The following is a 27070-nucleotide window of genomic DNA, read 5'->3' as shown; positions in this document are numbered from 1 at the left end:
TTCTTTAAACTGGCCTGATTGGGAGTAACCAGCAATCATAGAAGTCCAACATACTACATTTCTATCAGGCATAATATCAAACACTCTTTTAGCATCCTCAACCATCCCACATTTCACATACACATCAATCAAAGAAGCACCCAGAAAGACGTCCAGAATAAATCCATTGACGAGGACAGATCCGTGAATCTTCCTACCTAAACCTAGATCACCAGTTCTCGCGCTGGCAGTCAAAACACCAACAGCAGTCACCTCATTCGGGACAACCAAACCCAAGTTTTTTCGCATTCTTCTGAAAACGTTCAAAGCATCTCTGCTTCGATTTCTCTGCAGGTACCCCGAAATCATACTGTTCCAAGTAACCACATCACGGACATCCACTGGAACCCAATCGAAAACCCTTTGAGCGATGCCCATATCACCACAAACTGAGTACATGTAGATTAAAGAATTCTGTACAAAAACGTCTAACTCAAAGCCCAATTTAATACTCGCCGAGTGCAGTTCTTGGCCTTTATGTAAAACCAACAGGCGAGCACAAGCTTTAAGAAGAAAAGGGAACGTAAAATGGTTAGGAAAGATACCACGTCGACGCATTTGATTGTAAAGGGAGATTGCGAGATCCGGAGTGGACCCACGTGAGTGAACCTGGAAGAGGGAATTGTAGGCGAAGATATCATAGTCTATGCCGCGAGAGAAGCGGCCACCGGAGAGGGCGGCGTGACAGAGAAGGCGGTGGGGATGGTGGAGGTAGGGGCAGATTCCTGTGAAAGAAAGGGAGAGATAGGAGAAAACCAGATTCCATATCTCGCGAGAAGGAGAAGAGAGAAGGGATCTCTTCGCACTTGAACGACAGTGACGGGACAGAAAACAAAAGGGCATCAAAGCTACGAAAGTTGAAGGGAAGCTCAAGCCGTTGAGCTTCAGAGCCGTTGGGAATTGGAATTTGCCCGGACGTTCGAAACTCCCCGCCAAAAATATCTCCAGCCGTAAATCAGGATGCACCGCAAAGGAGATGGCTTTTAGCTCACCCGGAAGCAGCAGCTGCAGAGTTCGACGATCTCAATTTTTAGTACAAAAAAATTCTAAACGTAAAAGCATAATTTGGAGGGTTGGGATGATGAACACGTATGTTGTACAAGAAATAATGCCGTTGCATAACGCATAAAGACATAATGTAGCACTATGTCACACGGTACGCTTAAACTCTAGAATTGCTAGAAAACTCCTGCAGATATCATTTATATCTCATACCCAATTTGTAGCAAATATGTTACATTGGAGCTTTGGCTAGCAATATTTCTTTCCAAGTGCAAGTTATGCCAACTTTGTGGCACATCATTGTCTATGCGACATTTGATGACTGGTCATTTTTAAGTGGTACGTGTTCATTATGTTTTTTAACCTTTGTTTGGTTTTTCTGAAGCAATGTGTCGATGCGCCCCACAACGGCCATAAGTGCCTACCTCCCCTTGTTATGAAAAAACCGATGACAATAATGAGACAAGTAATTACACGACACAAAGATTTTATGTGGTTCGGCAAATTACCTATGTCCACAGAGTTGCAGAGGATTTTATTTCAAATCAATTGATCACAATACAATAGTACCTGATTTCCACAAAGAAATCACAACAACGCAAATACAGCGTCCCAAGAGAGTCTCTCTCTGTGTCTTCTCACAGCAGGACACAACGCGTCGCCCTTCCTGTTCAAACAGTTCTCAGCCTTTTCTTGTCCGGCAACGGCGAGGCACAACAGTCTCTCTTCCGGCAACGACGAGGCACAACAACCTCTCTTCAGGCAACGGCGAGAATGGACCCAAGCTGCTATTTTTGGGCAGCAACAGTGTTGACCTGGTTCTTCCGACGACGACGAGGCACATCAGCCTCTCTTTCGGCAATGGCGAGGCACAACAGCAGCGAGGGTTTCTGTTCCAGCAATGGAGTCAAAGTCCCGAGCTTCGCTGTTCGCACACTCTGATTTTTCGCTCTCTCTCTCTGTAAGTTCAAAAGATAGACCAAAAAATCAAATCAGACAGAGGAAGATTTAATTTTCCCTTGAGTGTAGCCAACGCCAAAGGGCAAAATAAAATCACAAATACCCTTCATGTCCTGTTCACACGTGTGGACTAGACTCCACCATGCTCAACAATTCTCCTACTTAGAGACTGGTACACCCACTGTATCACCCTCTTCCTCAAACATGATATCCACTACCTCTGCAACTCACTGCTTTTGTCTTCATGTTAGAAGACCAACTGAAGTTGCGCACAATTTCAATTTATCAAGTGTAACACCCTTTGTCAACATATCAGTAGGGTTCTTACTTCCACAAATTTTCTCAAGTACCAATTGTCCATCGTCTAACAATGATCGTATAAAATGATACCTGATCTGAATGTACTTTGTCCTGGAATGAAGTGTTGGGTTCTTGACAAGGAATATGACACTCTGACTATCGCTATAGAGAGTGCCCTTCTGATTCTTCTTGCCCAATTCCTCCAAGAAGCCCTGTAGCCAAATCATCTCCTTTGCAGCTTCTGATACTGCAATGTACTCAGCTTCTGTGGTAGACAAAGAAACTGTTTTTTGTAGATTTGAACCCCATGAAACTGCAGTACCACCCAGAGTGTAAACAAACCCTGGGGTACTTTTTCTGCTATCAATATGTTCAGTTAGATCAGCATCAACATAGCCCCTCACCTCTAAGCTCTTTCCTGAGAAACACAAGCACGTATCTGAGGAGCCTTTTAAGTACCTCAAAATCTATTTCATAGCTTCCCAATGTTGTTTTCCTGGGTTACTCATGTATCTACTCACAACTCCTATTGTATGGACAATATCCGGTCTAGTGCAAACTATAACATACATAAGTGAACCAATGGCTGAGGCATAAAGAACCTTACTCATATAATCTAGTTCCTCCTCTGACTTAGGTGACTGATCCTTGCTGAGTCTGAAGTAACTGCCCAAGGGTGTGCCAACTGGTTTGGCCTTATCCATATTGAACCTGCTGAGTACCTTTTTCACATACTCAGCCTACAAGAGTCTCAACATGCCTCTGGCTCTGTCTCTGACAATTCTCATACCAAGGATTTGCTTCGTAGTTCCCAAATCCTTCATTACAAAGTGCTCTGACATCTGCTTCTTCAGATTATTGTTCTCATCAATACTAGCCCCTGCAATAAGCATGTCATCCACATACAGTAACAGAATGATGTAAAAATTGTCAAAATACCTGACATAGCAACAGTAATCTACCTGACATCTGATGTAACCTACACTGGACATAAAGTTGTCAATTTTCTTGTACCACTGTTTAGGAGCTTGCTTCTGGCTATACAAGCTCTTCTTCAGTCTGCAAACTGAACCTTCCTTTCCCTGTACTGCAAACCCTTCAGGTTGGTGCATGTAGATGTCTTCTTTAAGTCTCCATGAAGAAAAGTTGTTTTCACATCTAATTGCTCAAGAAATAAATCTTCAGTAGCAACCATGGACAGTACTAACCTGATGGTTGTGATCTTCACCACAGGAGAGAAAATCTCAGAGTAATCAATACCCTGCTTCTGCTGAAAACCCTTTATAACAAGTCTAACCTTGTACCTCTTACTGCCATCAAGCTCAGTTTTCACCCCGTACACCCACTTGTTGTGCAATGCCTTCTTCCCTGGTGGAAGTTCTATCAACTCTCATGTCTGATTCTCTAATAGGGAATCCATCTCATCCTTCATTACCAGCTCCCACTTGCTAGAATTTTCATCTTGCAAGGTTTCTTCGTAACTCTACGGTTCTCCACCATCTGTCAGCAGAATATAATTCAAAATAGGTGAAAAACGTTGTGGAGGCCGAATAGTCTGGACGGCTCTGGATCTGACTGCGGAATAATAGGAGTGGGTGCACTGGACCCTCTCTCTCTGTCACTCGCATCTCTGCATTGCACTGTGGCCTCTGGTAGGTCATCCAATCTCACGAACTCGGACTCTTGAGGAGTTGCTTTAGCAACTGTACTGGACTTGTCCTTGTATACAATCTTCTCATTGAAAATCACATTTCTGCTTCTTATAATCTTCCGACCCTGATCATCCCAAAAACGATAGCCAAATACCTCATCTCCATAGCCAATGAAATAACATTTATTTGACTTGGCCTCAAGTTTACTACGGGCATTAGAATCAACAAGAACATAAGAAAGACAACCAAAAAGTTTAAGATAAGAAAATTTGACCTCTTTCCTGCTCCAGGCCTCCTCTGGCAATCTACAATCCAACAGAACTGATGGTCCCCTGTTGATCAAGTAAACTGCAGTATTGACTGCATCTGCCTAAAAAGTAGGTGGTAATCCAGCGTGCAACCTCATGCTTCTAGCACGCTCATTGATGGTTCTGTTCATATGTCAGCAACTCTATTTTGCTGTGGTGTCCCGGGAATGGTCTTCTCCATTTTGATACCTTGAGTTGCACAATATTCCTTGAATCCGCCATCAATATACTCACCGCCATTATCAGACCTCAAATATTTCAGTTTCAAGTCTGTCTCTGTTTCAACCATGGCCTTCCAAATTTTGAACATATTGAATACCTCAGATTTATGCTTCAAAAAATAAACTCATACCTTTCCTACTATGATCATCAATGAACGTGACATAGTAACGATAACCTCCAAGGGATGCCACTGGGGAAGGTCCCTACACATCTGTGTGCACAAGGTCCAGTTTTCCTTTCTTCAGTGTTCTGCCACTTTTTAAGAAACTGACCTTCTTTTGTTTCCCCATAATGCAACTCTCACACATACTGAGATTAATTGATTTTAGTTCTGGTAGCTTGCCTCTGGACAACAATTCTGTCATACCCCTCTGACTCATATGGCCAAGCCTGTAATGCCATACATCTGTTGTGCTTTCTGCAACGGTAGTAGCAATAGTGTTAATCAAACCAGTAGTTGAATAGAGTGTACCAATTTTCTTACCCCGAACCAGTACCAATGCCCCATTGGTGACCTTCCAGGTACTATCTGAGAATACCACTGAATGGCCACAGTCATCAAGCTGCCCAACAAAAATGAAGTTCTTCTTCAACTCAGGAATGTGTCTGACCTTTTGCAAGGTCCATTTGTTCTTGTTAGGGAGTGCAATGTCAATGTCTCTCATCCCCACTACGTTCAAAGCCTCTCCATCAACCAAATACACCTTCCCAAAGTCACCTGCAATATAGTTTTGCATTATCTCCCGAAGGTAAGATATATGGAAGGAAGCCCCTGAATCCAGTATCCAGTCATCAACTGGACTATGAACTGCAAGCAATAGTGCATCATGTACTTCTTCAGTTACTATATTAGTACTATCATTCTCAATCTTTTTAGGGTTCTACAGTTCTTCCTTAAGTCACCAACTTTGCCACAATTCCAGCAAGTTGCCTACTGACCAGGCCTTGACTTGCTCTTGCCCCTGTACTTTGATTTTGATTTGTTTCTGTTTGAGTTCCTGTCATGTGATCTCCCCCCATAATCAACATTCAATGCTGAACTCGAACCCGAGATCTCGCCTAAATCTCTCCTGCGCACCTCCTCAGCCAAAATCAAATCACGAATATCATCATATTTCAACTTTGATTTACCGACAGAATTACTTACAACCATTTTCATGGTTTCCAACTATTTGGCAATGAAACCAATAGTATCAGTGCATGTATCTCATCATCAAATTCAATTTCAACAGATAACAATTGATTTGTGATGGTATTGAAAACATTCAGATGTTGTGCAACAGATGTACCTTCTACCATCTTCAAATTGAATAAATTTTTCATCAAATAAACTTTGTTATTCGCTGAAGGCTTTTCGTACATACCTGACAAAGTCTTTATGAGACCCACAGTCGTCTTCACCTTACTAACGTTGTGTGCAATAGATCTCGACAGGGTTAGCCGAATAATCCCCATAACCTGTCGATCCAACTGATTCCAATCATCTTCTTCCATTTTTTCCGATTTCTTCCCCAATAGTGGAAGATGAAGTTTCCTCCCATGGAGGTAGTCCTCTATCTGCATCCTCTAGAATCCAAAGTCTTTGCCATCGAACTTCTCGATCCCTGATACCTTTACTTCGTCTCCAGCCATCATTTTCACTAAGACCCAAACCTCAGCTCTGATACCAGTTGTTATGAAAAAACCGATGACAATAACGAGACAAGTAATCACAAGGCACAAAGATTTTTTGTGGTTCGGCAAATTGCCTATGTCCACGGAGTTGTAGAGGATTTTATTTCAAATCAATTGATCACAATACAATAGTATCTGATTTCCACAAAGAAATCACAATGACGCAAATACGGCTTCCCAAGAGAGTCTCTCTTTGTGTCTTCTCACAGCAGGACACAACGCGTCGCCCTTCCTGTTCAAACAGAGTCACCTTTCTCAGCCTTCTCTTGTCTGGCAACAGCGAGGCACAACAACCTCTCTTCCAGCAACGACGAGAATGGACCCGAGTTGCTGTTTCTAGGCAGCAACAACGTCGACCTCGCTCTTCCGGCGACGATGAGGCAAAACAACCTCTCTTCCGGCAACGGCGAGGGTTTCTGTTCCAGCAACGGAGTTGAAGTCCCGAGCTTTGTTGTTCGCACACTTTGATTTTTCGCTCTCTCTCTGTAAGTTTCAAAGACAGACCAAAAAATCAAATAAGACAGAGGGAGATTTAATTTTCCCTTGAGTGTAGCCCACGCCAAAGGGCAAAATGAAATCACAAATGCCCTTCATATCCTGCTCGCACGTGTGGACCAGACTCTATCGTGCTCAACACCCCTCTCTCCCTCAAATTTTGTACTAGGATAACCATTTTGGCATCAAAACAATTGCGTAGATTTGATAAATGACTTCATATTCTTAGTGTTTAGTTTGTTTTGCTAGCAATTTTAAGTAAATTCTTTTGTGTCAAGTTTACTTGCGACTTGGTGTGGTCGACTTAGAATTGTGAGGAACAGGTTAAGTTCGGTGACAGAGTCAGAATTAGAGTCACACCATTTCATTCTAGGCTAGTGACCCTCGCACTCGTTTACTTGCAATTAGAGGCGGCATCAGGCCAAACCGATTCACAAATCGTTCGAGTTCAGCATGAAAAAAACTCCGCTCAATTCGGTTTTTACTTGAGCTCAACTTGAGCTCAATGAAATAAAGCTCGTTAAGGTTAACAAGCCAAACTCGGCTTGTTAGCTCATGAGCTTACTAGTTGGTATAGATTTACTTACAAAAATACTCTTTACTCTTATTGCTCTCTTCAATTCCCTCTTTAATTGGTTGATAGTTGCTCTTGTTTACTTCAAACCTAAAAAACGATCGATCGTTCAACCCTTTTGGGTGTCTCAACATCTAATGTTGTTGTTTGCCAATTTAATAAATACTATTGATGGAGGTGTTTGTTATTTCGTTTAGGTCTATTAAGCTAGTTATTATATATTAGTATGTTCCATTGCAAAGTCTTGGACTTATGTGTGACAGTTTGCAATTCAATGGTACAAAATTCATCATAATATTCTCTTTATTTTTTATGATTTTTTATTTTATTTTTGTAGTTTTAAATATAGGTTGGAGCTTGAACCCGGCTCGAGCTCGAGCTTGAGTTCAAGTTCGAAATATTTAGATCAAGCCAAACTTGAATATATGCAGGTTCGAACTTGGCTAGGGTGACAAAGTCGACCATTTTATTATCGTGCAAGTAACCTTCTAACTCACTTAGAATTGGGATGAACGGCGTGACGGAGTCGACCATTTCATTGTAGGGAGTGACCTTCAACTTATTTTGGGACATGATTTTTACTTATTTGCTCGTCTTTGATTAGATTCTCGTTTGAAAGTTCACATGGACAAAATAAAACAATTAAAACCCTCCAAAATTATAAATCATAGTTTGAATTGAACGGGTTGAGTGGTAAGGAGGGAGTCGACCCTTCTATTCTAGGTTCCAACTTACCCAAGTATAATTACCAGGCCAACGAGTCCCGATTTGATTCGATTAATGCCACTCAAATTTTTATGTGTCACAGATGAGTCGAAAGTCCAGTCAGAAAACTCTGATTGAAACCTTAGCAATGAGCACAATAATAAAATTTTAGACAGTGCAGGACATAGTACCGCACTAGACTTCAGACAAAATGCCGTGGGATTATTCTTAGACTTAGTTGAAGAATGTAAGACATAATTAACGGTCACTGACGAATTTTCTTAACAGTTCTGCGCCACAAACCGTTCGCCCGCGTAAAATATCTTCCTATCTGAAAAACCCTCACAAAACCCCAGCGTAGCTCCTCACGGACAATAGTAAAGCAGTTTCAAATGGCGAATTCCTTGCATTTATTCATCGTTGCATGCTTGTTGCTCCTCTTGTAATCTCTCTAAACCTCACAAATGGCTGCTGTGGAAGTTTGTATATTCTCAGTGTCAGTTCCTAAAGATAGAACTTCTCTTCCCCACATATCCTTCAAGTTTCAGGTTTCTTCTGGGTTTTCGAGGTTGTTCTCCTTTAGACGTTCCTACAATCGCCTTCGGACACCATCCTCTCTCTGTGCAAATGCAGTTTTTACTGAAGGTACCTCAGTATCTACTGGCAGGAGAAAATTACCACAAAGCAAAGAAAAGATTGATTCTGATTCGGATCCTATTGCTGCTCTAAATGAGAGGATTCGTCGTGAACATGGTAAGCGAGAGGCCTTATGGCCCACCATGGATCCAGAAGAAGCTGAGAAGTATATACAGATGGTAAGAGGACAGCAACAGAGAGGGCTGCAGAAACTTAAAGGGGATCGAGCAGCAAAAGATGGGGTTTTTAGTTATAAAGTTGATCCTTACTCACTTGGTTCAGGGGATTATGTTGTGCATAAGAAGGTTGGGATTGGGAGATTTGTAGGAATTAAATATGATGTTCCAAAGAATTCATCAGAGCCGGTTGAATATGTCTTTATAGAATATGCAGATGCGATGGCAAAGCTAACCGTCAAGCAAGCAGCTCGTATGCTGTATCGTTACAATCTGTGAGTTATCGGTTATTTACCTGGACTTCGTTTATTTTCAATGAAATTCTATCCGTTGATAACTTCCCCTTTTATATATGTGTACATGAATCTGTGTGCGTTATTTGTCCCCTATTTTTTATCTGTTTATCGAATACTCTATTATAGGTTGGTGAAACATTCTTGGAGTATTTCATACAATCTTATGCTGTGAAACTTTTTTATGCAGCCCAAACGAGAGCAAAAAGCCACGGGCTTTGAGCAAGTTAAATGACACCAGTGCTTGGGAAAGGAGAAGGATAAAAGGGAAAATAGCTGTGCAAAAGATGGTTGTTGACTTGATGGAGGTATATTTACATAGGCTGAAACAAAGAAGGCCTCCATATCCCAAAACTCCGGCTATGGATGAATTTGCTGCCCAGTTTCCTTATGAGCCCACCGCAGACCAAAGACAGGTGCACCTTTATGTCAAATACATGTCATTACTCAAAATATCTTTAAAGATTATGCTGTAAATGCTATTTTGCGACCATGAATCGGGTTTACTTACGGGCAACCTAGTTATTTGTGATCCCAAATTGCTGTCTAACATCTTATTGTTTTCTTCATCATGGGCAGGCTTTTATTGACGTTGAGAAAGATTTGACAGAGAGAGAAACTCCTATGGACAGATTGATCTGTGGAGACGTTGGATTTGGCAAAACTGAAGTTGCTCTTCGAGCCATTTTTTCTGTAGTCTCAGCAGGGAAGCAAGCCATGGTTCTAGCACCAACTATTGTTCTTGCCAAGCAACATTTTGATGTTATCTCTGAGAGATTTTCTCCATATCCTGACATGAGAGTTGGACTTTTGAGCAGGTTTCAGGTAGGCATGTGACTTGTTAAAATCAGAAAGCCTCTTATCAAAATGATGTAAGTCTAGGTTCATGGGAACTACAACGATTGTAGAACTATTAACCCACTAACAGCTATCTCACACAGAGACAATCAACCTAAGATATCGAGTACCCATATGGGCCACAGTTCCGTGAGACTTTTACAAGTCAATACTTCCCATACCGTGTAGGCCTAAATAAATAATCTGGACAGATTCGTGGGGAACTTCAGTGGGGGGATTGCAATAGACTTGGGCTGGGAATTGCCCTGGCACTATGTTAAAGTCAGGGCAGAAAGGTTAGCAGTTTTCTTCTGATCATGTATTGGAAACATCCAAACCTATAGCCAATGTTGGACTAAATGCTCACTAACAATCCCTCACACACCCAGACAACTAGCCTGAGATGTCGACTATAAGTGGGCCATAAAACACTGGGCCTTTACCCTCCGAAGTTCTTCTATGGTCTGCGTAGTTTATCAGATTCTTATATTCATTTCTTCTGTCTTTTGGCTATTGGTTCTTAGAGTTGTTACATGTTGGTGAGATATTCCAGGTAGCATAATGGTACATCCGTCCTATTATTGCTGAAATATGGTTGATTCTCTCTTCATCTTCTTTTCCTTATCTTTGGGTACAATGATTGTTGATCTGGTGGTAGTGCATATTCAGAAGTTAGCCCTAATACTTGGCTATTGCAAGGCCTGAAAATCATTCATTGTTGGTGGACTAAAGTTAGGATTGTCAATTTAATTCTTAAATGTGTAAAGATGGACCAAGGAACAAAAGTTGTGTCTGCACCTTTTATCTTTGATTCTTCAAGCTTTTCACTCTGATCAATTATGAAACAGCATGCCTTAAGTAAAACAACTGCTAGTTGGAATTGCATTTGGGTCAGTATACAGTCTAGCAAAGGACAGCTCTATGCAATTAGTTGGTTCAGGTTCAGCATGTTTATGTTTTAGTTGTATGAACTCAGCTTTGTGTTATAGTCTTCTATATTTGTGTGGGAAGAAAAAATTGGTATACTTGGTATTGGTACTACAGTTATATAAAAGGTATGTGTAAGGATTCTTTCTATGTTACCAGTGATGAGGATAATAACCATATAATCTAGTTAAGAATTTAATATATAACATGGCACATTCATTAAAAAAGGAGAAAATTTGAACTTATTGCAATGAGTCTGTATCATGGTGAATGTGCCTTGTAGAACTTTGAGATTTCATGATGTTCAGAGGCACTGCCTAGTGTAGTTCTTGATATAACTTTATGGGCTGCATCTGTTATATTTTGCAGACCAAGGCAGAGAAAGAGTCGTATCTGTCAATGATTAAAGATGGACATCTAGATATCATTGTTGGAACGCATGCTCTTCTTGGGAACAGGGTGGTCTATAACAATCTTGGTCTTCTCGTTGTTGATGAGGAACAGGTTTGTCTGGTCATTAATCCCTATTGCTTCTGTATATGTTGATTCCTGACTTTACATTGGCCTCAATAGACTGCACCAGTATCAATGTCCGGAAATTGAGGTTAATATTTCTCTTGTTTCTTTTTAAAAATTTGTCACATTTCTTTTGGTGCCTTTATATTATATTATTTCTTTCCAAATTTTCTGTTGAACATTCCCGTTTCAAGTAATACTTCTCTAATGTATCATAAAGAAACATTACCTGTGATTCTCAATTAAATTTCTTAGACATTCTTTATCAAAATGCAAGACAAGGATTTGACATGCAGGGGTGGGGGATTAATGGGGTTAGATTTCATATCCTGTCCTTGCCTCACTAACTTGTCCCTGAATCCCATCCCCGTGAAACCTGGCCCATGTTTGCTTCTTCGACCTCAGAGAAATTCACTAATTCATTTTTTCCTTTATATTACCATTTAAATAAAATGTAAGGCTATTACTGTAATTTGCTAACGTAGGAAAAAATCCTCTTTCTTAAAATGCTCTCATCTACCTTTTCCTTTCTTTTGTTATTTTTTCTCTCCTAACCACCTTTCTTATATGGGTATAAAATTGCAGAAAATCAACTTTCCTTAACACTTTATCTTTCTCTCCTGCTTTATTCTTTCTTTCTTGTTGTCTTTTTAATAGCTAAGGGTATAAAAAATTTTCACTAGGTTATGGTAAAATCAACTTTCCTTAAATACCCTTACGTTTCCTGTTTTGTGTGTTGAAATACTATGGTGTTATACAAAATATGCAGGGTATATTTGAAAAATAAATATATATTTAATCCCTAGGTTGGATCGGGTTTTAGAAGCAAACCCTGTCCCGACCTGAAGCTGTGTGGGTTTTCTGGGTTTGACCCCACCCCAGCCTCCACCCCATGGGGTGAAATGGCAAAACCCATTCCTACCTCAAGCGGGTCAGGTCGGGGTGGGTTCCCTTTGAACCTGCACTTTTGTGATCTCTATTACTGAAGCTGAAACATGATGTAACTTCACGTCAGTGTCAATGCTTTTGTTGTCACTGTCATTGTTTTTGTTGATTGGGTTGTTGTTATTATTGTTCTGATAATAGCTATACTGTTATTACTCAGTAACTTACTATGAAAAATATGCAGTATTAAGGGAAAATAAGAGAGAAGAGAGGAGAAATTGAAGAGAGAAGAGTGAATAGAGAAAGCAGCAGTGTGGAGGTTGCATTAATCAGTCTCGGGAATCGAGAATGATTCTCTTAACTACCTCACTTAAGTGATTAAAGTTAAAGGGACAGAAATGCCCCTGATTACAATGATCCCTATAACTCTCTCTATACATATCAAATTTGAATGAAATTTTAAGTAAAAGTATATGAAATGTAAACTATCATGCTGGAATATGACAATGTCAAATGACCAAAATACCCCTCTATCTGTATTTCAAAACATTATATTTGCAAAAAAAAAAAGGTAATTTTCTAACATTCTATGTCTATATATTCATGTACATAACAACATCTCTGTTGAGTGGGAAACAGTCCTATATTGAAAAGTATTAAGAAATAGTATTAAGTTATAAGGTTGTGCATCTTGCTCGTTTGAGTTTTTGTTTTAATAAAATTCAGCATCAGTTAAAAAAAAAAAGTTATAAGGTTGTGCAATAGGCCTCTTAGGCGATTAGCCATTTTGGGATGAAAAGGGGCTCAACTCAATGGTACCAGATCCCCATGTTATTTGTGCGTTATGTGCTCTATTGGGAGTTTGTGCCCACGTCTCAGGCCGTAACCCTAGACATGATGGGGAGTGTTGAGTGTGAAAAAGTCCTACTTAGAAAAATGTCAAGAAATAGAATTGAGTTATAAGGTTGGGCAATAGGCCTCCTAAGTGGTTAGTAATTTTGGGATGGAAACGAGCTCAACCAACAATTCAGTATCATAAATCCTCAACGATTTTTAGCTAATCCTTCCTAAAGGAGGTATAAACACAATCTTAAATCAAGTTCAGTCCATTTTTCTTATGGATAGGTCATGTGCTGGGTGAAGTCTTATTATTGTGAAGATTATCTTTTCTTGTTTATTTTCCATATCCTGTACCTTTTCTTGATTATTATCCATATCATGAAATTGCCATGAACATGTCATTCTTTTGTCCAGTAACAAAAAAAGGGTTAATAGCAGGAGATGTTTAATTTGCAGTTTCTTGGGTTTCTTACTTTTCATAGTCAATTATACCAGTGATACCATGTTTGGCCATGTTTTTGTCTGAATTACTTGATCATACTGCATACTTGACAGAGATTTGGTGTCAAACAAAAAGAGAAGATAGCTTCATTCAAAACTTCCGTTGATGTTCTCACCCTATCTGCAACACCAATACCACGAACTCTTTACTTGGCTTTGACTGGGTTCCGTGATGCTAGGTGAGGGGTTCTGCATATCTTATTTGCCTGCAACTCTATTCCTGAAAGGACTCAGTGCCCTGATACCATGTCAGAGGTCTATAAAGTACTTTCTTTCTTCCTTTTTCTGTTTCCTTTAAGCTGTAGTGGCTGGTCCATGAAGTAAAAGCTGTACTAACTGTCTCAAGTGTAAGAACTTCTTATATGAAGATTGCTCTTCCTAACTGCTGCTCTGATTTCCATTTATTTAATTTTTCAGTTTGATATCTACACCACCTCCAGAGAGAGTTCCTATAAGAACTCATCTTTCACCATACAGTGAAGAGAAGATCATATCGGCAATTAAATTTGAACTTGATCGTGAAGGCCAAGTTTTCTATGTTCTACCTCGTATTAAAGGTGATTGGTGATTCTTTTTTTTCTTTTCTTTTTTAATGTATATTTTTCTTCTTTCTCTTTAAGATGGGGAAATTTTAATGTTTACTTTCTTTGTCATTTTGGGACCATTCAAAACAAATTTGTGATTTCAAGATTTTATTAGTTATATAAATGTGTGTGTGTATGTGCGTGTGCGCATATATATATATATATATATATATATATATATTAGTGTGTACAAAATTGCTTGTGCAGTTATTTGAGAGTTTAATTTATACATACAAATACTTCATGCTGATAGACAAGAGCAATGAACTTCATCATCCATGCGAAGCATATACTTATGGCGAGAAAAGGAAAATTTTGGAAAAGTAATATTACAGAGTATTGGTAAATGCCATACATGACTATACCTTTTCTTAACCTGAGTTAGAAAGCTTGTAGAAATGCTCCTATTTGTAATTGTCTAAATGATATATTGATTGATTAAAAGTAGACTTATAATCCTTTATTATCTTTTTATAAATTGTTTAATTTTGTATTTTGCCATAGCAAAAAAAACCAAATATATGTGTTGCACCCTTTGATGCTTGTATATGAAACCTCTAATTGGAAGTTCACTCTTGAGAAAGTTCTATCATGAGAGTAGCCAATGACATCATTGTGTAATGGTGTGTGAAATGCCTACTCCGCATGATCACCCTTTCTTTTCCTGTTCAAATGGAAGTGTAGCAGTTATTGTTTTGATCTCTTTTTCTTAAAAATGCACATTTGAATATTTTTTCATGTATTTAAGTGGACTTTAAAGATGAAATTTCGAGAGCTAAATGCTAAATACCTCTTTGAGTATATGTCAATGTAAGAATGTGAAAAATCTTCCAATTAAATCAGGAAGTTGTTGATGTACAGGGCTGGAGGAAGTGTTAGAGTTTCTTGAGCAATCATTTCCTGAGGTCCCGATTGCAATTGCTCATGGAAAGGTATTCTCCATTACAGTACTCAAGATATATAAAAATAGGGGCAGTTATCTGTTTTGCTGCTTTATATCTTCACTGTATTGGACAGTCATGTTATTTTTTTATTTTGACGTGAACAACTTAGCTTTAATAACTTTTTGCAGCAATACTCAAAGCAACTGGAGGACACCATGGAGAAATTTGCACAAGGAGATATCAAGATTCTTATAAGCACAAATATTGTTGAAAGTGGGCTGGACATTCAAAATGCCAATACAATTATTATTCAAGACGTTCATCAGTTTGGACTAGCACAATTGTATCAAGTGAGATTTAGTTTTCATTTTCTAGGTTCTCGTGTTCGCATCTCGTAGAATCTGGAGAGGCAAAAACTTAATCTTGGCTGTAGAATGCACTTGTACATAGCTGTTGGAGTAGCATATAGTAAGACTTTGACCTATTTCTTGTTGCTTCAGTAGAGTCTAGCAAAGAGCCTCTAACTTGTGGAGGGAGTTTGTGGAAATTATAAGAAAAAGAAAGTCTCAGCAAATAGCTTAGAACTGGCTCATCTATCCAACCAGCAACTGGTTGCTTACTTCAGTCATTGCCATTAAATCAGCGGCCAGCCTTTCCTTGCATGGTTCTTCAACAAAATCTTGTTTACATTTGGTTTCATTTGTCTTCTTAAAAAATCATGCTCAATAGAACATTTTCTCATCATTTGTTTCCGTTAGTGGGAATAATCCTACGTAGGTTACATTTTATAAAAAATTGTGATATTAAAGCTGGGTGTCTATTTTCTTGGCCTACTTTGTACCCCATTTATGTTTTATATTTCTCAATCCTGTCGTCTTTGTTTAGGCTTGAATATGAGGGGGAGTTTAAGTGGGAACTATCCTGCATAGGTTAAAAGTTAGGGAAAATCTGTGGTTTTTAGTTGGAAAAAAGGATTTCTGAATCAACTAGTCATTTTATGAAGAACCTGGACCAACTTTAACAGTTCTCTGTAAAATGTCCACATACCTCAAGAGACTACTAATGATGGAACTTGAATGATTCCTTTTCAACAGCTCCGCGGAAGGGTGGGGAGGGCTGATAAAGAAGCTCATGCATACTTATTTTACCCTGATAAGGCACTGCTATCTGAACAAGCATTGGTAAGCATCTATAGAAAAAATCCCACTGAAGTAGAATTATTTTCTGAAATGTTACTTAAGTATAGTTTCTAATATTAAGATTCAAATAATCATGTCCATGAGTCATTGATGCCTCATAGTTTGGCTTCATTCTCTTTAAAAATGTATCTAGCAAATGAAGGCAGTTTCTATAATTTATCTGGGAGGATTAACAAGCAGATTCAACTGTCTCATATTGTTATTTGTTATTAGGTGGGGGAGGGGTCCCTCACTTTAAGGGGATCACCACCTAATTTTGTTCTTGTTGCCTTTTGGCTTTGAAATAAAATTCTACCTTGATCCAGAACAAGAGTTGCTTGTTATATTTTATGATTTAATTGTTTTTAATTTTTCTCTTTAAAAAAGAAACGTTTTGAATAATCTGGTGCAACCTACTTTTTATGGTTCATTATGACTAAAATTAATATATCTGATTCCATTTCAAAGTAACTAAAATTAGTATATCTGATTCCATTTCAAAGTAACTAAAATTAGTATATCTAATTCCATTTCAAAATAATAGGAAAGACTGGCAGCTCTTGAAGAATGTCGAGATCTGGGTCAAGGATTTCAACTTGCTGAGAGGGACATGGGAATAAGAGGATTTGGGAATATTTTTGGTGAGCAGCAGACTGGGGACGTTGGTAATGTTGGCATTGATCTCTTCTTTGAGATGCTTTTCGAGAGCTTATCCAAGGTACTACAATATAAACTTCTAATTTATTTAGTTTATCTTACATTTTATTCATGTGCTATATTGGTAAACCTGCATGATTATTTATTTTTATTTGTTTCTCAATCTTTGTCTCTATTAGTTTTCCTATTCTATAAATTCAAAATCTTTTACATAACTATCTGCTTTCACTAGGAATTAATTTTTCCCTGGTGAAGATTCAAAGTGAAATCGTGTGCAAGACATAAGCTTGTCTGGATCCAAACACTACTTGCTTGTAACATTTCAGTAGTTTTTCCTGTTATATTAAGACATTAACAGGAAAAAGTATAAAAGGAATTACAGAAGAAAAAAGAAAAAAACGGGTGCTTACAATAGTAGCCTCTCAAGCTTCCTTATGATTTTTGTTTTGTTTCTGTATTTGTTTGTCTTTTTATCCTAATGATATTTTTGTACACACATTTGCACATGTGCAAGGGCATTATAAGGGTCATTCTCTGATTCTCATGCACGACCTTTTCACCTTTCATAGACACATCTTTGACATGTTAAAAAGTTGTTTACTGCCGCTTTCTATTTTTTTACATTCTGATTCTCAGTCTACTTCCTTTTCATGTGTAAAATATTAAGTAAGGGTATTTTGGTCATTTTACATATTCTGTCTTAGTATTTAAGAGTGTTAGTAAGATTGAGCTTTTGTTGGAAGTCTATGGTCCACATATGTTATTGTGATGTATAGTTAGAGTGTTATAAAGTTTTTGAGTTATGTGGGGTAGTGAAGTATATACATATCAAGTCACTTAAGTGATGAATAAAAAGAGGAAGGGGGTTGATTTTTACCCCCATTTAGTGCCTCTCTCAATGCATTCTACTCTTCTCTCATTCTTTCTTTTTTCTTTGGTGAGGACACCGCTTGTATGCCGCCTATTACACGAGTCTATGCCAGAAGGCACCGAGCTACAACGAGACCCACCACATTGTGGTTGGGTTGTGAGTCATTTAGGATTGATTAGGTGTTATTTTGTAATTTTATTATTTATATTTTGTGTTGTCCTTTGACGTAATTATCTTATTTTTCAGGGGTATTTTTGTCATTTGGAATTTTCAATTAGGGTTTTGATGTCTATTTAAAAGGTTGTAATGTCTTGAAGATTATTGAATAGTGAATTTGAGAAATCTTCATCTTCTCGATTGCTCTACGTTCTCCCTCTCGGCCCTTTGTTTCCCTCTTACTCTTCCTCTCTTCTTCTTCTTCCTTTCTTCTTCTCCTTCTACTTTCTCTCCTCACCCTCACTGCAACAACACCGTCATTCCTTGCCAAGTCTGGTATCAGAGCGAAGATCCACTGTTGAGCAGTCGGATTATCCCATCTTCAGCGCTGGTTGTTCAAACTCTTATAGATACAACCAAAATCGCTGTGAAAAATCAAATCAAACTTCTCAAACCAAGATTACCTCTGAAGTGTGTTACTGAGCATGTCGGACCATTCCAAACGATTTCGTCGCCGTCAACATTCTGTAGAGCCGAAACTCTGTCCCTTCTGTCTCCTTCTTCCTTCCCTTCTTCTGGTGCCTTAACCAATCCCAAATCAACCTGGTTTTGTCTTAGACCGTCGTCACCAAATTCCCCGAAAGAATCATCGCCGTTCGAGCTCCCCACCATTCCCCCCTCCACGTCATCAGCTCGCCATTGCAAAATCAATGCCGACCCACCTTCTTGCCGCCTCTTTCGATGCCATCTGACCTTCCCACAGTCGTCCCCGATCCCAACAACCGTTGTTGCTGTCGCCTTCTTCCTCCTTCCAGTCGTCGTTCCAACACCACCTCATGGAACAATCGCAGATGCCTTTATTGCCGTTGCCGGGAGCCAGCTGTCCCGCCATTGGAAGCCCCTCCCCTCTTTCACCTGCGGTTTCCCTTTCCCCCACTCTGCCCTCAACTGTACTTCGATTTATCAAAGTCTTCTGATAAATTGAAGCACCTAAAGGGGAGCCTGCACACACGTGCAAATATCACACGTGTGGCTTAAGCGAATCACACGTGCAAAAGAAAAAAAAGGGTTAAAAAAACAGAGAAAAGGGGTTTTAAAAAATGAAAAAAAAGAGGTACCAAAAAAAAATTAAAACAACCGCTCACTCTTGAAGACTTCTTGTTCGCTGTTTTAGCTCCAGCTCACTACATATCTTGCATATGTCGACTTAGCTAGCCCTGTGTTCCTACCCCTCTTTGGTATTCCACTGTTTGTCTTAAATTGCATCAAGTATCTATTTTGTGATGGTAGTTAGCTTATTCATTAAGGCTAGCCAAATTTGACCTCAAGACCCGTGCTGATAAAAAAAAAAACTCATTTGGTTGATTGTAGAAGTTTTGTGCAATCAATCTTTGGTGTTAATTTTAGAGTTCAATCCGTCGATGCAATCTGGATCATTGCTTAAGATTAACCGTGTCTTTACTTTAGTGGTATTTGCACTTTTATTTTGCAATTTCATTGATTTGAATCTTGACTAGTCACGACAAGCTAATAAATTATTAACCCTAATGTGCATTGAGTTTGTTTGGGTTTTACTTGCTAGTATCCACTAGTACATGCATTTGCGTAGTGGTTGCATCATGTCAGGTTTTGTTTTATCTTCCATTGTAGACAAAAAAGATGACACAGTCAAGCATATCCTAGAACAGTAGGTACCGTAATTGATGGACTCACCACCCTCGACGTTCAGTCCTTGAAAGGGAAAAGTCCTATAAAAGTTAGATCTCCAAGGGGTTATGACACTGAAGACGAGGAAATTGCTCATACATGCCCTCACATATTCCCTCCTTTTAGGAACCACACATCCTATATCCCTTGCCATAAGGGGCCTAAAGACAAAATGTTGAAACATATAAAGGTCCAGGCCCCTACATTTGATGGTCGCTTAGACCCATGGGTATTTTCTACATAGGTTCGTGAGATGGATAAGTTTTTTGAATAGTATGAGCTATTTGAGGATAGAAAAGTCAAGTTCGCGTAAATGAAATTTGTTAAGGAATAGTCCCACATGGATTAGTGAGTACAAAGATTTTGAGTTTATTAGTTGGGAAAGAGGCTTCCTAAGTTGGCTAGTCATTTTGGGATGGGCCTTGAACCCAACTTAACAAAATTAATAGGCACTGCTCAACTTTTCTGGGTTAATGTTAAGAAGGGTATTTAAGAAGACGTGAAGCCCCTATTACTCACTGGGAGGAAATGAAACTCATGTTTCAGACAAAATATTTTCCCTTTTCCTATAGAAGCACTCATCTACTAGTGGCACAATCTTAGGCAGGGAAATAAGTCAATCGCCAAATACATTGCTCAATTTGATGAGTTTCAGATGCGGTATTCTGTCATTGAAGACAAGGTGATTACTTTGAGCAGGTTCTTAAAGGGCCTGAATGATGACCATAGGCAAAAGATGATGCTTCGGGTTGTCACCACCATGGAGGATGCTTATGCATTTTCCCATAATTACGAGTTAGCCTCCAAATTTTAGCCCATACGTGGGTCAAACACCCGTACGATGCCTTTTAGGCCTCCCACCACCAGTCCTCAAGTCTCAGGAAAGTCAATTTTAGGGGCTCCCCCTCAAAGACTAAATTGCAATTTGGACCTCCATACTTCAGGGGCAGGGAAAGAGGTATCAAAATTCAATTTGAGGATTCAGTGTCCCAAATGTCGAGGATTTCGGCAGATTGCGTCCAATTGTAGCACTCAAGCCCTTCTTATTGTCAAGAGTACTCCCAAGAAGACCAAGAAAATGTCTCGACGGATTTGAGCTCTTAGATGAGACTTGTGAAGATAACACAGCCACTTTGAATTGTGTCAGGTCCACTCACACTCCCGTCCATAGACTAAATGTCATCCAGTGTCCGCCGACTTAGCCCAAAGAGTCTGATGACTAGTGTCGAACTACTATTTTTCATACTTACATTAAGTGTGGAGATAAGGGCTGCAAGGTCATCATTGATAGGCAGTTGCATCAATGCTGTTTCATCCCGCATAGTTACCCACCTTGGCCTTAAGACCGTTCCACATCCCAGACATTATCAAGTTTCGTGGGTCGATGATACTTCTATTTCAGTTGAGTGTAGATGTCTTGTTCCCATTCAATTCCTCAAATACAAGGAAATATCTAGTTTGATGTAATTATTATGGATGTGGGTCACATCATTTTGGGCAAACCCTAGTTGTATGTTCGAGATGTTACCATTTATGGGCGCTCTAATATTTGCTCCTTCTTGTTCAAAGGAAAGACCATCCACTTTAAACCACTACCACCAAAACCTGTCACGCAAGGTCAAGCACAATTGAGCTCCCAAAAGAAATCCTTGCATTTCATTAGTCCCAAGGATTTGAAACATGAAATACTGCATGAGTCTGCAGTTTTTGTAGTGGTAGCCCGCAAAGTACCCATGAATTCCTCAATTGATTCCCCGCCAAAGGTTGAGCCAATTTTACAGGCATTCCAAAAGGTCTTTCTAAAGGAGCTTACAGATACACTGCCACCTATGCGTGACATCCAACACGTCATAGATTTGGTGTCAGGAGCTACACTACCAAGCCTATCGCACTATCAGATGATTCCTGCTGAGCATGGGGAATGAGCTCCTCCAAAAGGGATTCATTTGGGAGAGATTGTCCTTGCGCAATAGTGGCCCTACTCACACCAAAGACGGATGACACTTGGCTAATGTGTGTGGACAGTAGGGTCATCAATAAAATCACTGTGAAATATTGGTTCTAGATCCCTGCCTGGATGATATGATAGATATGTTGACGGGTGCCACTATATTTTCAAAGATAGACCTCAAAAGTGGTTACCATCAAATTCGGATCCGCCCAAGAGATGAATGGTAGATCACCTTCAAAACAAAAGCTGGGTTGAATTGATGGTCATGCCATTCGGATTGTCGAATGCACCTAACACTTTTATGCTCATGACATGGGTGTTTCGACCATCCCTTCGCAAGTTCTTGGTGGTCTATTTTGATGATATCCTCATTTACAGCCACGCACTCCGGAAGGAGAAGCTTTATGCCAATCTCCAAAAATGTTCCTTGGGATAGATTGCTCGGAGTAAGACATTAATTGTTTTAACCCAAAGGAAGTATGTTATTATTCGCCTGATCTCAAGTTGGATTCATACTAGAAAGAAATTCGAGCATCTTCGATGCATCTCTCTTAGAGAAAATCGGTGTGCCATTGCTCAAATGTCTACCCCATTGAAACTCCCTTACATTATGGACTGGATTCCACCTCCAAGCTGGTACTTTGGAGCTTTAATTTGATGGGAGTGCTTATGGAAATCCAGACAAAGTGGGTTTTGGGAAGACGATCAGGAATAGTGAGGGAGCTGTTCTTGATTCCTACTCTGACCCCTTAGGCATCACAGATTCTACCTCAGTCGAGCTTCTTGCTCTTCTTCATGGACTTATTGTATTCCGAGATCACTTCAGTACCCGACTCATGATGGAAGGTGACTCCAAGGTCATTATTGTCTGGTGCTCCACTCCTCTGACCCCCTTTGGTGGCATTGGGAAGTTATCCACGAAATTGTAGACATTATGTTCTCCTTTGTTAGTTTTTGGATTCATGTTTCTTGGGAAACTAATGCTTTTGCTGATTCCCTTGCCAAGGAAGGAGTCTCTCTCCAATCACTCGTGAGAGTTGTTCCTTTCTTAGGATTGTTGGTTTGCTTTGAATAAATTCACTCTTCCTAAAAAAAAAAAGAGAAGCATATTACAAATATGCTCCAGGAGTTTGGTGGCATTTTGGTAAATATCTCCTTCTCCACCAAAATTCTCCTGAAATTCCATAATTGAATCCATAAAAAGCATTTCAGGAAGAAATAAACCTTAAAAACAATGAAATATAATTCAGGAGAGAAAAATATGCACTATAGACAGTGATTAATGCCAAATTCAATAAATACACGTTTCATTTGAAAACCGATAAATAACCACCTATAACACAATTATAAAGGTTATTCTATTATAATTAACCTAGTTCTCATGTCAGAATATGGCATCTATCACTGAGCTAAACCTTTTAAGACACCGATGTAGGTTGGTAATGATCTTCTTGATGAGATAAGTGATGAACTTAGAGATAAAACAATGTATCAGAGATTGGTTGAGAAGTTGATTTATGCTATAGTTATATGTTTCTTTATATCGTTTGCTATAAGCGAGGTGAGTCAATTCATGAAGTGTCCACGTAAAGTACATTTGGAACCTACTCAGAGGATCTTAAAAGGATCGCTTGGGAAAGGGTTGTTCTTTAAACTTGCAGTAATTTACAGAGTTTTTCCCAAATGCAGATTTTGCAAGGTCTAAGTTGGATAAAAAGTCTACCAGTAGGTATTGTGTATTTGTAGGTGGAAATTTAACTAGCTAGAAGAACAAGAAGCAAAATGTAGAGCTCGCTCAAGTACAAAACCAAAGTACAAAGTAGTGGAATTATTTTCAAGCAATCTGGTGTTCCACAAGCGAAGTAAACATTTAAAGGTTGATTGCAACTTCATTTGAGATGCAGTGATGAGGAAGTTGTTACTCACCATGTTCAGTCAGAAAACTCACTTATTGATATCTTTACCAAAGCTTTGGTTGAACGCGAGTTTGAGTTATTTTGTAATAGCCAGGGTTTCTAAACTTTATTCTACCTTGGGGGAATTTTAAATATCAAGGGTATTTTGGTAAATTTTATATATTCTATATTAGTTTGTAGGAGTGTCAGCAAGATTGAACTTTTGCTAGAAGTCTATAGTCCAAATTACATATTATTCTGATGAGTAGTTAGAGAGTTATAGAGTTTTGAGTTACGAGGGGTAGTTATGTATACGGACATTAAGTCACTGATGTGATGAGTAAAAAAAGGAAGAGGGTTGAATGTATCCCCATTGAGTGCCTCTTTCAACGCATTCTGCTTTTCTCTCATTCTCTTTCTTTTTTCTTCTTCCTTTCTTCACCTATTTTGCATCTTGTTTTACATCATGTTTTTGTTCTTTTCAGGTGGAAGAACACCGGGTGGTCCCGGTTCGTTACAAAAGTGTGCAGGTATTTTCTCAAGCCTTGGACTTACCGTCTAAAATTTTTAGTAATGTTGAAATATAAAAATGAGACAGTGCTAGAGAATCAAGAGAGTTAACTTGTGACTTTTTCTTTTTTGTTTTTTTCTGTCAGCTGGATATTAATATAAACCCCCACCTTTCTTCTGAATACATAAATTATCTTGACAACCCTATTAAAATTATTAGTGAGGCTGAGAAAGCTGCTGAAATAGACATTTGGAGTCTGATGCAATTCACAGAGAATTTGCGTCGCCAATATGGAAAAGAGCCACGGTCCATGGAGGTAAAGATGGCTCCTCCTTTGCTGGTGTTTACATGGCTTTTAGTTTCAGAGAATCGTTGTATTTGTGAAATTTTCCAAGATAAAGAATTGAAGGGACATGTGCTGGACAGGTACTTCTGAAAAAGCTTTATGTGAGGAGAATGGCTGCTGACCTAGGCATCAGTAAAATTTATGCTTCAGGAAAGATGGTGGGAATGAAAACCAACATGACAAAGAAAGTATTCAAGCTCATGTCAGACTCGATGGCATCTGATATTCACCGGAATTCTCTGGTTTTTGGAGACAAAGAAATTAAGGTACAGTCTTCCATATATTCTTGGATGATATTGTGGAATTCGACTTGATGTAATTTAGAGTGAGAAAAGAGAAAAAAAACGGAATATAGAAAACTATGAAGCTCTGCAAAAAACACGGCCAACCCACATACACATAATAAAGAAGTGAGGGGCCAGAATACAAGTAAAATGATAAATTACCCTTTTCTTCAAACAGATATATTTCTTACTTATAATTGTGCCTGTTATAAGTTGATGCTTCTTAGCCTGGCACTCAGAAGAGCCTGCTGGAGATGTTCTTACAGTTTGAGTCACTTTGATGCACAAAAAGAAAACACCCAAATGCATTTATGATCCAAAATCTTGATGATTCGAACTTTGTCAGAGAAAAGGCTGCAATTGCCTGAACAGCGAGATTTCCTGCCAACACTGATTCTCATTGGTTCCATCAAAGGCTGGACCTGGACCATGCATGCATGCATTAGATGCATTCTAGACTTCCAAGCCTTTCGAATATATGTGACTGCTCTTGGACTACCTCTCATAAGTAATAAGTGAAAACTAAATAGATGCTTCTTGAGAGCTTATTGCTGGAATGAATTATTTCTAATGGTTTGTGTTGGGTCACATTTGACAATATGCAGCAGGCTGTCTGAATGTCAATGCTAATGAGGAAACTAGGTTGTTTTTTTATTTATTATTTTTAATGGAAATTTCTTCACCATCAATTCAAATTGCTTGATATTTTATTGCAACTACTCTTTACCTGCTTGTGTCATTATGGTGAAATTTCTATGTTCTTTCCTATGAAACTGCCCAACTGTAGTTGCATCCTCTTTTCTTCTCTATACATAAAATACTTAGTAGTAGGACTGAGACCTTCCCTTGTTTTCTTTTTTCCCCTGTTTTGCAGGCAGAACTCCTTCTGGAGCTACCAAAAGAACAACTCCTGAACTGGATTTTCCAGTGTTTATCTGAACTTTATTCTTCACTACCTGCTCTTGTGAAATACTGATCCACCCAACGCAAAGTCGCTGAACCCACCATCTCTGATGTTATGGGATCTTTGGTGGTGTATCAACCGATATATCTGGTACATACGCCTTGAGAAGATTCACATATTTTTTCACGTTGAAGCTACCCAAATCTTCTGACATGTCAATTTCCTTGGAGGAGCCTGTGTTCTCCTTGTACAGTGTCTACAAATACCAACCATAGCAACAAAACTTAAAAGAGTAAGCAAGAAGTATCAAAACATATACTGTTTTCATTTGGCAGGTAACTTCCAAGTTCTTACAATGTTAACACAGTTATGTTCAATTTCAGAATTGCGGAGAAAACCATTTCTTTGATTGGTACTAAAATGATACTAATAAAATGAATATATATGCAGGATTCACTGTACCACCATGCAGAATGCTAGCTTCAAAACTTTGGGATGAAATATTGGCTTATTGTTCTAAAAGTTGGAAGGGTAAGCCAGTCTTATTACAAGAGGAAAATCTTTTTTCAGGTTTCATCATACATCGAGCACTTTAAATGCTCCTCTCTCTGATGTTCAGCTGCTGTGTATGTTGCAGATTGAGCAATTGGCTTCCATATATAGTTAGAGCTATCCAGGACCACTTTTGAGCCCCAAAAGTGACATAATTAAGAACTGCTGTATGGCGAATATGTGACGAAAACTTCTTATGAGCTTTATCCTGGTGCAGGAGTTATTGTAAGCCATCTGTAACATCTGAATTGTCCAATTCAAAATCTAATTAAAATGGCTCGTCAAAGAGGTTAAACATGGAATGTGAATAGTTTTATACATATCACGCTGACAGAACAGCTTTAATGAAGCATGGCTTGAGACTGGTACTGTACACAAGCCTGTAATGCGGCTTGTCTGGTGCACCACGTTTGCCAAAAAGAATTTGGAAATGGAATAGGAAAGAAATCGCCTCTCACAACCGCCCTGCTCCAGTTTCTCACCCGTCCAAATAATTTTGAGGGGTATGAAAAGGAAAATTTTAGTCTTTTTAGTTCTTTTCCTCAAGAGAGTTTTCTAAAGCCACATGTAATTTTCCATCACAAAACAACCTTTTGACATTAGAAAGAGCTTCTTTACTAGCGTATTATATGAATTTAAGGATTATTATGTCTCATGCTGACTGTAGCCCATCACATTTCACCACCAACTACCAACCCTTCCGCCCGATGGGTCAGTTGTTTGATCATCAAGGAAAAACAAAAATACCATCGACATCCAATTTGATGCAATTGGATAATTTGATTGAAACTTGCCAATTTTCCAATTTGAGAACAAAAAAGCCACACTGGAAATTATTGTTGATAGGCCTCAAATTAGACCTATTTTATTTAAAGAAACCTTTTTTTCTTAAGCTAATCCCTTCTTAAAACCCTTTTTGACAAAAAGATGAACCATCCAAATAATGCCAACAAAAGCAAGAAACAAACTTCTTAAATAGTACATGAACTGATGAAATGAACTCGATTGCAACTTGGCTGAAAAACTAGACAAGAAGAACAAAAACAAG

The 27070-nt window shown here is 38.8% G+C and overlaps 1 protein-coding gene across 2 annotated transcripts; it reads left to right on the top strand.

Moving 5' to 3' along the window:
* The first annotated feature begins 8253 nt into the window (after window positions 1-8253).
* LOC137957604 (ATP-dependent DNA helicase At3g02060, chloroplastic) lies at window positions 8254-26319 on the top strand. 2 transcript variants are annotated; one of them, XM_068805160.1, is made up of 17 exons: window positions 8254-9018; window positions 9227-9452; window positions 9616-9861; window positions 11170-11304; window positions 13597-13721; window positions 13960-14099; window positions 14988-15058; window positions 15199-15360; window positions 16105-16191; window positions 16733-16906; window positions 23911-23955; window positions 24082-24252; window positions 24363-24548; window positions 25441-25620; window positions 25704-25805; window positions 25921-26001; window positions 26108-26319. In XM_068805160.1, the coding sequence occupies exons 1-14, from the start codon at window positions 8396-8398 to the stop codon at window positions 25540-25542; spliced, it is 2493 nt and encodes an 830-aa protein (XP_068661261.1). In that variant the 5' UTR covers window positions 8254-8395; the 3' UTR covers window positions 25543-25620; window positions 25704-25805; window positions 25921-26001; window positions 26108-26319. The 2 variants fall into 2 exon arrangements, with proteins under 2 accessions (XP_068661261.1, XP_068661260.1); XM_068805159.1 differs by having other exon boundaries at window positions 25441-25805.
* Window positions 26320-27070: the final 751 nt, after the last annotated feature.

The sequence above is a fragment of the Aristolochia californica genome, unplaced genomic scaffold (assembly GCF_029961685.1).
Source record: "Aristolochia californica isolate CCGP_79_NKW_82.1479 unplaced genomic scaffold, dmAriCali1.0.hap1 SCAF_1, whole genome shotgun sequence".
Lineage (NCBI taxonomy): Eukaryota > Viridiplantae > Streptophyta > Magnoliopsida > Piperales > Aristolochiaceae > Aristolochia > Aristolochia californica.
The sequence above is the reverse complement of the archived record's forward strand: the minus strand, read 5'-3'. Positions and strand labels throughout refer to the sequence as shown.